Source organism: Wyeomyia smithii, chromosome 1, assembly GCF_029784165.1.
Source record: "Wyeomyia smithii strain HCP4-BCI-WySm-NY-G18 chromosome 1, ASM2978416v1, whole genome shotgun sequence".
NCBI lineage: Eukaryota > Metazoa > Arthropoda > Insecta > Diptera > Culicidae > Wyeomyia > Wyeomyia smithii.
This window is the reverse complement of record NC_073694.1, coordinates 59,467,714-59,480,773: the sequence shown is the minus strand read 5'-3', so window position 1 is coordinate 59,480,773 and position 13,060 is coordinate 59,467,714. Positions and strand designations below refer to the sequence as shown.

The following is a 13,060-nucleotide window of genomic DNA, read 5'->3' as shown; positions in this document are numbered from 1 at the left end:
CACAATCTACACAATTATCGAACATTACCTTCCCCGCACGGCACCGTGGCCCCCCGCTCGGATCGTGGCTCCAATCACGCAGAAGCTTAGCTCACTTTTGCGGCTGTGACGATCGTTTAAGGTAGCAACCATCACGAGCGCGGAGGCCTTCATTAACGCCCGAATTTTTGCAGATTAGTGACACCTTTCCTTTGTTCTTCCCGAGCCCCTAATGTGGGAAACCGCGCGAGCGCGCACCTCTTCCCACTTCGGGATAACGTCGGGGGAAAGCCCAGCGGCGCGAGGGGTGTCTAATTCGGCCTAACGACCTACTAGTGTAGTATAATTAGTCAATTTCTCTTCGCCTCAGCTTTTCCGCACCCGACCCAGTGAGCCAGCCCAAACACTTTTACACTTTTTATTTGCAATTAAACTTTTAATGCGTTTTTTTAGCCGCGAAGTGGCCTCTCCACGGTGCGATTTCAAACAATAAAAGAAATATGAAACACAAAGTAAGATAACTAATTCAGATTTTCCTCTATCTATCTCTCGCTCGGTGGTTTCTACCGGTCTCTCTCTGGTTTTCACTTCAAAACTCATTAATACAATATTTATGTTTCGGAGCTGCGCCGAAAAGTCATAAAACAGATAGCTAAATCGCTAAATTTTAACCGTTGCCTCACTGACCACGGTATGGACAGCCAGACACACACACACACACATTAGCTGGTCCAATTAACTTCATCAAGACAATGTTATCTTCAAAGCTCTGCACTTTAATTAATGTTCCAACAGCAACAAGCAGATTGCTTCCCTAGTCTCCCTACCGGAACCGGGTGCTTTATTTCAGTGAATTTTTAAACGTTTTATAGGTTATTTACGGAGTTAGATGCGCAACTTTTAGACGAAGTGTGTCGGATATATATTCCGGACAAAGCTTTGCTCTGATTTAAATCGTCACATTTCAGTTAATGTCGGTTGCCGCACTTCTGTCCTCTGGAGGGCTTTAATCATTCGAGCAGCAACCGGCGGATTAAAACGTCACCCCGATGTGACACAATCAAAAATCAATACAAAACTCTTTGACTTTTCAATTTTGTTTAAAGTCTTGCTCCCTCGAAACGTGAACCGGGTTTCCCTGTGTAAGCAGATTAGCGACGAAGCCATTAACGCCGGTTCGGGTACGCTCAACGTATTCGTCAAAAGGGGCTGAGTAACAGAGACCGAAGATGTGTCGATGCTCTGGCGGTTGAAGCTTATTTGCTCGGGATGTGACGTCTTGATTGAGTTTGACTGATTCTTTTTCTCACGCCGCGCCCGATTTGTCCATGGTTGGTCTTTGATTGACTTTTGAACCTCTGGTGTCACAACAAAGCACGATCGAAGGTTGTCAATTCGCGGTGATTAGTGAGTGACTTTTTTGAGGATTAAATTTTAAAGGTATGAAAAGAAAATTTGTTGAAAATGGGTAATGGACCTTGAGAAAAGGCGCAGCGAAACTCTGTCAAACATTACCCAAATATAGAGATGCTGCTTGTATTTCCCGGATTGGTTATTGATCAATCCTGGATTAAACAAGCAGCTGGTTAATTTGAAACACGAGAATATAGATACTATCGTTGCTACAAATCCCCCAAATTTTTGCCTTATTAGCATATGAAAAACTGTCACTGAATTTCTTGAAGTACGCAGATACGCCCTTCTGTTGCTTGACGCTAGATATTATCTCATCTGTTGTTATTTATTTCTGACAATGTCAGTAGAGGTGCTCCAAATGTAGATTTATCTGCATTTTGTAACGATTTATCTGCTTTATGTAACCTTATAGAATTTACATGCTGCAGACTTTTAGCAGAAGCTACAGATTCACAAAATTTACGTTTAATTCCATAAACTTGTGTAATCTAGGGGCAAGACACTGTTGAAATATTGCGAAATATTAATGCTCACGCTGCTTTATTTTAACTCTAATTTGATTAGGATCTACTCAGTTTGGTATTCTTATGCAAAATGTCAAAAAGTGAGTCATCGGGTACTGGATAATTGAGAAACATTTACCCAAATTTTCATAATTACCATGTTTACTCAGTTTTGAGTTACTATCCATGATGTTTACTCACCCCTGAGTATATTTATATGTCGAAAGTTTTCAACAGCGATATTATCTGTTTCCGAAGAACAATTGGTGTCGCTTTTTATTCGTTTGCTAGCAGTAAGTATTTGATCTTTCATCAAATCAATAATTTCCTAATCAATTACATTACAAACAACATGTAACAATATTCTATAACAATTTCAGCCCAACATCATTATTGCAGAGGATTTGAAAACAAAAAAAACATCTCTTCAAAATGAACAACCGCATGTTGTGTGTCCTGCGATGCCGTTTTAAGTCGGGCTTTTATTCGTGATAATGAACGGAAACATTTGTATCGATGTACAGTGCCCAATACATGCAATCGATACACTTTAAATCCTTCGCAGTGTTTGGTGACGGATGATGACGGATTTTCTGGTGTGCGTACTGTACAAAAACATGAGCCACAGTTCACGGGCAACTGTGAACCGGTTGGTTGCCGCATTATATAAAGACACGTGAATGATTTAAAACTTTTATAATGTTTCGATGAAAAATGCATCTATGATTTTGATTGTTCTGAATTTATTTTATTTATTGAGTCAGACTTACAAAAACCAGAAATCATCAAATTTCCAAATTTAGGCAAACTGCTGTGTTTTGCACATTCAGCATCCTGGTTCATTGGATATGGCTCACGTCAATGCGTATCACGTTGAAAAATGTTCACGAAATTGGAATTCACCAATAATTCATGTTTTCGGTTGAATAAATTCAACATTCATTAGCTTTTGCGTGTTTTGAAACTTTAAAGTTGCAAAAATTATCGTTGCTAACATTCAAAGTAGGTTTTTAGGAAAAATATCACTACTAATAAAAAAACATGTTAACATCATACGATATCCGTTGCAGAACATCGATATTTATCGTTTATCTATCACGTTAACATCACACCGACGATGTCCTTGATCTTCTGGTTGATCTTAGTAGATATGATGTCACCGAGTTTTATTATAGATATCACAGTTTCCGCTATCTAAACTAACATTTTAAAAGGTGAAACTACCTTCTGCGGATCTTTCTTACAAAGCACAACTCCAAAATACCAAATACTGCCGACTCTTGAAGATAAGTTGAAGATTCTATTTGAAACCCGACATTTCAACTTATTTCGAAAGAGTAAAGGTTGGCATCTCCAGCACTATGAAAATAATCTCTCTGAGCTTTCAAAAGAGTGAGATTATGTTTTCTAAGACTGCACATTTCCGTCAATGGAATACGTCCGCCATTAAGTTTCACATATCTTAACACTTTTTCGCGGTTTCTCCACACCAGAGTTTACAGAACTTCCCCGAGAACAAAAGAAAACCTTAAAACCACTCACCGTTACTGCACACGCTGGAATTATCCAGCGGGCAGCTGTCGTCGCTATCGCTTTCGCTCTTGACATCCTGATCATCGTCCAGCTGATGATGGTGGTGAAGATGATGATGATGCAGTCCGAGGTGATGTTGTCCACCGGACGCCAACACAGCGGCGCCCTGGTGCTGCAGGTGGTGTCCCGCCACAATGCTAAGATCCCGGGGACCCGGACTGGGCGTACGACCCTCGCTACTACTACCGTTGATACTATCGGGGCCGCCTCCACCACCACCCTGGTGTGTCGTCTGGTGGTGGTGATTGTGATGGTTCTGACTACCGCCCAGGATATCGGTGATCATGAACCGTGACCGCGGAGGCTGTAACACGGCCATCGAGTTTCGCTGTACCGGTACCGTCATGCCGCCGCCTCCACCGGTGATATCCGATAGGCTATTAATCTTGCTCTGCTCGAAGGGGCTTTCGCCCGGGATATGCCACTGGAGCACGATTTTGACTGCTTTTTACGGACTCTTGCGATCGGAAATTGGTCCCCCTTCCGCCGTCGCCGTCCGGTGCACTTGTTTTACACTTCCTAGTTTTATTTTTACCGCTTGTCGCCTCGCACCGAAGTCCTGAGCTACAAATCCAAATAACCTTTTGTGTCACTTAGTGGCCAAGAGCCTTCCCGTTTTATCGGATCCTGTGTCGATTGAGAATCTTCACGATCTAATCCTTTAATCGTCACAACTTCAGGTCAAACTATCCTTGATTCACGTTCACACTTTCACACGAAGCTCTAGGTGAATTTCGCGAAAAATATTCATAACCATAGTAAGCGACGGCTTTTTCGCACTACTTTGTGGTCACTTAGATCTTTCGTTTTTTTTTTTTTTTGTTATCTTCCTTTCGTATCAATCAACAACAACACTTCTCACGACGCGAACAACAAACCGGACCGTTGTAACCACCGACACACGGCACCTTCTCGGCGCAGAGATAAGCCACAAAGCGCAGGGTAGTTCAATAGTAGTTCAAAACCTGCCACCGACGTGCAGGACAAAAACGCACATGTTCTATCGATCAGCGTTAAACGTACACTAAAAAGCGAACACTTTCAGACCGTCAACACAGCCGCACACTGCCGCAACGAGATCGCTGGCAAAACCGGATCCGGCAGCACAACACCACCATGCGCCCAGTGTAACCCGGGAGGGACGGACGCAATGAACGCAATATCGCACTCACACCATCAACCGCCGGGTTGAAGAGAGAGATTTCTCTTCCGCCTGGTTCCAAAACGGAGACTGCTCGTGTGATGAACAGTTGCATAAAGAAAATCCGCTGATAAATAAGGCACCGATCACACGCACACCAACGAAACGAAACGGTATTCGTGCCAGCAAGCGAGCGCTAAAAGCACAAGCATAGGTCACGCCTCCCATCGAGGCAACCCAACGCAGCAGAAACGTGTGATTACATCGGCTGGCTCTGCAACGGAACAAATGGAAAAGAGAGCTCGAAGGGGTGGAGCCTGCGGCCATCACCAACACCACGCCAACCAGCACAAAACCAGTATTTAACTCACAACCGACGCAACCTGATGCTTTTTACTTCGCCTGCAGATTCCTTCATCCCCGAAGGCAGCACAGCAAAATCACACCTCGCTACCCGCTACAGGAGAGCGAGTAGCGCCGACTGGCCGCACCTTCCAGCTAGGAGAGAGCGGGACAGCCTGCGGCTAAATATTCTTATTCTTTTCGTAAGCCGTCATGTTTTCCCTCAATTTGCGCTATTAACTCCCGCGCCCCGCTCGTTACCCGGTCAGGCCGGATGTTCCGCCACGCACCCAAAATGGATTTCGTACGTATCGTGATCTGATGGTTTAGAAGTTTTTCCTCACCACCGTTCCGGAAATTTCGGGCGCGACACAGCAGGCTGGGATAGGTGGCTGGGATGCAGAAGCAGCAGAAAAAAAGTGACACTCTAAGCGCACAGCGAAAGGTACGAGCGAGCGAGGGAGATGCTTTCAAACTACATAACAGTATAAAAGGTTTAATTTAAAATTTAAATTGTGAAAAACAGCAGCATTAATGGCGAATCGCTGTCGCCCCGGCAGCAGTGCTGGCCGTAGATGTCTGCCTAATTGACACTTTTGCCGAAATCCGTTTGACACTGGTCGAGCATTAGAAGGTGGAGATATAATCCGCTGGAACAGTGACTTCGGTGCAGAGATATGGGTGAGCTTTTTAGTTTAACCGATAGCAGCTTTTATTTTTCCACAGAAATTGGCAATTGCATTGCTAGTTACAAACGTGCGTTGACTCCAATTCTTTATATATAAATGGTCGTCTGACAGATGAGACATAAAGATTATCCGCAAGAATATTACACCTTTTTCAGCTTTGTTTGAATTTCTTATTGGATTTTTTAATGGAATTTGATCTGTTATCTTGAATCGTATACTACTATTATTCGAAACAAAAAACATAATGAAAATCGTGCTATACTATTCAATTTCGCATGTTTGAAACGAATTTTTGCAAATAATTTTTAAACTACACCTCCCATTGTGAAATCGAAGAGCTCAATAAACATTTTTAATTTAACGAAAATCACATATACCACACATATTTCACATACATCTGTCAAAACAGGTTTCAAACCTAACTTAACTAGAAGCGATCAAATCGATTATGTATTTGCCGAAAAAATGATTAAGTTCTTTATAAAAGGATCAATAGTAGGGTTACCAAATTCACAGCAGATTTATATTTCTCGCAACTAATCATCGGTTTTAAATTCCTACAAAATGTATAAGTATTTGAAGCGATGTTCGAGCACTTATAGTGCACTTAAGTTCAGTGCTTCTACCTACCCTAACCTGTATAATTAGGAAACAGTCTAAGCCTAGAGTAAAGCTCAATTAATAAATTCAATGAGCGAAATTTAACGTGTCTAACAAATCTAACATACAATTCTGTTCTTGTGCATCTGCGTTTGATAATTTGTTTCCGCACTATTTGTTACAAAGAAAATATCATAAGTGGTTTAACACTAGAAGCAAGACACTATTGATATATTGCGAAATATTTCCAATATTCGATATTACAAAGTACTTATGGTTGCATTTTTAGGCACCCCTCTTCCTATATCACAACTCCTTGCCGTCACATTATTGTCGGAGTTATATCAATGTGACAGATAAACGATAACTATCAACCGATATCGTATATTGTCGAAATATTTTTTCATTAAAATATAGTTGTCCAGCCGCTATGTTCAACATTAATAATTTCAACTAACGTTATCCTACCAAAATTTTAGCAATTATTTAAAAAAAAAAACAGGTATAAACTGTTGAAAGTGTGAAACTCGACTGACCTTGCATTGGTTGTCAAACTTATTACCAACCCTGTTGTTTTGATTGGGAAGCGATTGGCACCGAGAGATCGACAACAGAGTAAAATGAATGATTTCGGGATCGAATTGATTTAGAATGAAAATTTGTGGAGATTGTTCCGCCGACAAGCTTTAGTTTAGTTTGAGCAGTTGCTTGAATGAGGTATTTTTTTCTGAATTTTTCGTATAATGTAGTGCTGCTTCAAAATTAAGGGTTATTTATTCGTTTTGATTTGGGTTTGATTTTTTTTTTTGGGGAAATGATTTTTTTTTTAAATGCAACATGATTGGATTATGTTGTCAATTTCAAAATTAACAGTAAAATGTATCACAATAACAAGAGTTATGATGTAAGTTTTTGAGATCTATAACACTGAAATGCAATGATTAATCTGAGTGTATTGATCACTCTTAAAATCTTCATATCTTTTCAACGTGACATAAGATGTAACGTTATTGAAATATTTTTCAATGAAATAGTTTAAAAAACAAGATTTGTTATTTTATATGACTGATAGCAGAAGAATATTTTCAGCCCCTTTTACATTTCACTCATTTGTGTTTCATTAAAATTTCAATTATCCCGTAAAATGTCATTTTGAATACACCAAAAATCGTATGCAACGCAATTGAGTAATAACTAGCTATTGTGAAAATAAGATGATCTGCGATGGACTGGATTCCATTTTGGTTTGAAATGATTTGTCTTTTATCACAAATCGAGTAGAAACTACTCGTTAATCATGTATACATTATTTTCAGTGTATGTAGATTGCTTCCATCCACACTCAAAGAAATCGACACGACACTATAAAGTGTTTTGCACTTGATTTCGCCCTACTGGTCAAAACATATAGAATTCATATGCGAAACACTTTAGAATTATTTATCGTGCAACACCTCATTTTCAAAAGGAAAACACTTTCAATTCTCGTGTTATGACATATAGACATAGAGTGTTTGGATTTTGAATCTCAAATGAATGTTTGCCGAGCTTCGAATGGTTTTTATTACATAACCTTCATTTTATTTATAAAATTTAAAATTTAATATTCATTATAATAATTAATCGCCAAATATAATCTTTACTTCTCTGTTGAAGAAGCCTGTAAAGCAAACAAAGAATTTAATTAATTGAATTTAATTTTAATTAGTAAACAAATACTTTCCTCTAGCGTAAAGATGCTTCCATCAGAATCTTTGTGATTTTGTGCTGGAAGAACGAAATAAAATTAGAATTCGATTCTTTTACGTGACATAAATCACTTACCTTGCAAAAACTCACAGATGTAGTCCGGAAAATTGTCGAACTTCTAAGCCGTATGACACTCGCTGACTTCTCATCTTTCGCCATTTTTCTACTTTTCAGCACAAACGGCACTTCATTTGACATGTAAAAACAAAACAAATCAACTGAAAGTGTTTCGCACATGAGAATCACTGTGATGAAACAGTGGGGCAAATTCAAGTGTAATTCACTTGAAAGGGATGTTGGAATCATACGTAAAAGAAGTGCGGCTCATGGATTTAAGTTGATGTGTGCGACAACTTGAAACGAAAGTGAAAAATGATTGAATTCGATAAAAAAAATTCTTCTTATAACAATACGGAGTCATTTTAATATCCAATTGATGAAACACTTGGATGGAGCGTGCGCAGTTTTTTCAGTGCTCGGAGGCATACGCGTTACTAACATCACTGACACTGACTTCCACAAAATGGGCCTCCTCATTAATCTTATCTTATGAATCTTAAAATCATGACAGAAATTATTATTAGCAAATAATCTTTTGCATATTGTTTAATATTTCAAGCGATGGTCAGTATGTCGATTTAGTCCTTTTTCTAATAAGCAGTACAGAAACATGTTCGTTTGGCCAAAACGCCCCTTGCTTTGATCGTTTCTAAGTACACAAGACGTAAAAGGAAAAAAATTCTTTCATGGAAGGACCTTGAATGCCTCATCACTTACTTAATCATTTGTTACATAACTGCTAATCCTGCACCAGAGCACTATCTATTTCAACCTTTGAATACATCGTGAAACCTTCAAAACGCTTTCTAACTACTATTTTTCACACCATTAATTATCTTCCTCTCGATGTTGTTTTTCTTTTTTGCTCCGGTGACTACTAGAATATTTTTCACAAATACCGGCACCTATAATTCACGCAGAACCACTCAAACTCTGTATACTTTGTATACTTTTTACACTGGTAAACATCGCGATCGTAAACAATTTCCGCGAAAAATCTAGAGAAACATTTCAAAAGGTCCTATCTGACATCAATGCTAATCAGAGAAAAATAAACTTGAAGTAAAAAAAGTACAGAAATAAAATTTAATCACTTTTATGATCTTAAATGTAAAGAAAGAATGTTGTCTTTACCTCCAATGCATTTTTTACCGTTTTAAATCTTTTATCAGCTTTCAGCTTTTGAAATTGAGCTCATTAGCTTAGGGGCCATGCAATTTCTGGTTTCAACTATATATTAAAAGTATGCGTTCTAAACAAGCCGAAGAGTTTGGATTTATATAAAAAAATCTCTCAAATGATCTGTTATAGTAACTTGAAATTACCATCCCGCCTAATGGTGTTCAACAGCTCAGACCAAGTTAAGTCATTTGTTTCAATGAATCTTCCGTTAAAAAAGTTTTTTTCGAGCGTGCGAAATTCGTTAGACAGCCCTTGTCAGTCAGTTATTGTTACGAATTTGGGGAATTGTCGCATCATTTAAATTTTCCAATTTCACAAACGATTTAAGATTACTCAAAGCTGCCATTTTAACAATAGGATCGGTGAAATCGCACCTCTTTGCAATTGGTTTTACGAATTTTGAATGGAAATCCTGACAAATATTTCGAAACGTTCGTTTTCGGGCTTCGTTCAAGTCACATTCCATTTTTTCTTCATCGATACCTACATAATCCTGATGTCGTTTTTTTTACAAAACTTCGAAAATCGAATCGAATTCTACTTTTTAAATTGGTTTCAGTTCGTTGGTATAACAAAAAAATCTGTATTTTTGGCAATATTCTGCAATTCTGTAATACAGATTCTGTTTTGCTTTTTCAGTTCAAAAATCTGTAAAATACAGAAAAATCTATATGTGGCATCCCTGAAGTGGACGCGTTTTGGTAATAGCTAGGGGCACCAATATTCTTAGGAATGGTTGAATAGCTATAATCTTTTGTTTTTCCGGTTTGAGCTTTTGGAATGCACATTTTCTTTCATTTTGTCGGCCAGTGTTATCATTACGATAAACAACGATGATCATATTGATTATGTGAAAATTGATGTTACATGTTATTAATCGTACTTTAAAGAAACTATCGAACATAAATTACAAAATTACACGTGTCAAATGATAACGCAACAGTTGCGTAATGCATACATTGACAGAGATCGAAATCAGAATATGTATAATACACACAAAATCGTGGTGTTTCGGTAGACTTCGGTTTGGGCTAGGGGCAAGACACTATTGATATATTGCGAAATATGTCCAATATTCAATATTACAAAGTATTTATCGTTGCATTTTTGGGCACCCCTCTATCTGAATCATAGCTCATTGACATCAAATTATCGCTGGAGTGATGTCAATTGACAGATTAACGATAAATATCAATATATATCAACCAATATCGTGTAATATTATCGAAATATTTTTCATGAAAATAAAGGTGTCTAGTCCCTAGGTTTTAAGCAAACGATCAGTTTTGGGGCGCTCAAAAAACCACTGGTGACTTTCGCGAGCCGGTGCGTATAAAAAGCTCGTGCATCCCTAATCACCGTCAGCAACCGAAACAGCCAATAAATCATTGCACACGAATAATAACCTCACTTTTTTGACACTTCCCACGGGTTTGTTTACAAGATGTTTCATTCACTTTTTATGTAATAGGAGTGAAAATGTATACGAGTACGAAAAAGATGGGATAACTCTCCGCCTATGCGATTTCGTTACTGTGATCTTTTGGTTTATTCTTGGAAACGCAAGTTTTAACAAGACACTTCCGCATTTTTATTCGAGCCGATAAATTTTACTATGTAAACAAACCCGCGACAACTGTCAAATCTCTTTCTTCTTCGTTTTTTGTGACGTCATCGTGCAATGATCTATAGCGAGCCTTGTTGCAACAGCTTTTACTGACGCTGGTGCCAGTAACGTGGAACCGAATGCATATGAGTAAAACCAGAGTCGTCGTTGAATGCAGAATGTTTTAAACACATCCAATGTCTTTTTAATTGTTATTGATTCGACGATATTTTTGAATGGCCGGATTCATGATAGTAAATCGATCAGTTCATATTTGTCAGTACCAAGATCATCAGTAATGATTACTGTTTCCACTGCTTCAACGATAGCAGCATTTGAGCCGTCCAATACATTGAACATTCGCCAGAGCACCAAATGCGTTATGAACTACACACATTCGTTGTACTGGTTCCGAAACAGTGGTTACGCACAGTCCAACATTTGCGTGTAGAAAGATTGAGAATTATCGATGAGGTGATATTAAAAAAAAACAGGAAATACCTAGAGGCTAGACACTTTTATATTCATAAAAAATATTTCGATAATATTACTAGATATCGGTAGATATATTTTGATATTTATCGTTTATCTGCCAATTGACAACCCTGCAACGATAATATAATGTCAACGAGCTATAATTTAAATAGAGGGGTGCCCAGAAATGCAACGATAAATACTTCGTAATATTGAATATTGGAAATATTTCGCAGTATATCAATAGTGTCTTGCCCCAAGGGAAATACTCTTGAGCAATTTTCAATCAAAAAACTATTTGAAGCTTTGATGAAAGAAAACCGAAATTTACATCAGGATTTTCTGCAGAAAATAGAACCCGAAACTAATCATAAGAAAGAATGTGTTCGTGCCAAAACTTGAATAGTCTACGACCAAGGAAACAGTTAACGTGCCAAATACTAAAGCTTTTTTTTTTTATTCTCGCTTATTTTCCGTCGGTCTAGTTCTGCCACTGTTGTGGCCAATCACCGACGCCCAGGGAGGCGACTCCACACCCAGGACCCTAACTCACGACCCGTTTATTAACGGACCGGCGCCAACGGCTTTACTTCCTCATGCGATGGAAGGCGTGATCCCAGAGATTTTTCGCCTCAGAAAATCTCCCGGTGTCGGCTAGGATTGAATCTAGACCAGTTGGGTTGGTTGTGAGTGGATCACGCCACCTCACAACCATCGACACCTATATCGGCGGTGGGATTCGAACCCAGGCGTCGAGCGTGGTTGGCAGAGACGTAACCAACCACACTAGGCCCCCGCTCTACTAAAGCTTTATTCAGAATCCGTAACAAGTAGTTAAAATGAAGGTAATCTATTGTGCTTTCAGATAAAAATATAAGAAAATTATTCCGTCAGTCGTCGAATTCAATCACGAGCTTTCTCTATAGATTTCGCGCCATCATTTTCCGCACACGCTTACTCTGATCCTCCTGGGTCACAGTCATTCATTCTCGGAAACGTTTGAGCAAACAGTTGGTTTAGAAAATTTTAGTGTTTTTGTGATTTTCAAAGCGTACTACGTCGGGTTCTCGACATGATCGTGCAGAATTATTTTTCTTTTTGCATCTCTTACTTCGCAAACTACACGTATCGAGATGAAACTTTTAGTTGACTTGGCGTTGACAGAATCCAGTACGGAATCAAATGGCTGTAACTTTTTACTCATTAGGTATTTTCTATTGAACATTTGGGTGAAACTTGTTTAATGTGTATTGTTGACACTGTGTAAGTTGCACTGAGCTGCTCATGCAATCTTTGCTTACGGAGATGCAGACGGAAGAACAGAGGAGGTGCAAAGAAATTCTACGTTCATACCTCGAAAATCCTTATCTTTCTCATCGCGCAATCGGCAGGAAACTGGGATCGGTTTATTCTACAATAACTCGTGTTTAAAATTGGTGCAATGAGCGTTTGACCATCGACCGAAAAGAAAAAAGAGGCCATAATGGATCTCCGTATAGTGTAAAGGATCACAAGCGGGTAGTTCAAGCTTTTAAGAGGACTTCGAACAGTTCAGTTAGAGATGTGGCTGAAAAACTGCATTTGGGTAAAATTTTCGTTCGAGATGCGAAAAAACGTAGAGGAGTAAAAAGTGCAGAAGGCACCAAATCGCAATGAACGGCAGAATACGGTGACGAAAACACGTGCACGAAAGCTCTACACCCAAGTGTTGACGAAACCACATTGC

The 13,060-nt window shown here is 38.9% G+C and overlaps 1 protein-coding gene and 1 long non-coding RNA gene across 2 annotated transcripts in view; one reads left to right on the top strand and one right to left on the bottom strand.

The window, feature by feature from the left end:
- Positions 1-4,531, bottom strand: part of LOC129717532 (homeobox protein B-H1-like) — a 65,093-nt gene extending 60,562 nt beyond the window's left edge. The window contains exon 1 of the mRNA XM_055667501.1: positions 3,441-4,531. Within this exon, the coding sequence (XP_055523476.1) occupies positions 3,441-3,837 (397 nt within the window). The 5' untranslated portion in view covers positions 3,838-4,531. The remainder of the gene's footprint in view (positions 1-3,440) is intronic.
- The window catches only part of LOC129717534 (uncharacterized), a 74,368-nt gene extending 62,269 nt beyond the window's left edge, over positions 1-12,099 (top strand). Inside the window, exon 3 of the long non-coding RNA XR_008726688.1 lies at positions 11,820-12,099. This is a non-coding gene — a long non-coding RNA (uncharacterized LOC129717534). The remainder of the gene's footprint in view (positions 1-11,819) is intronic.
- Positions 12,100-13,060: the final 961 nt, after the last annotated feature.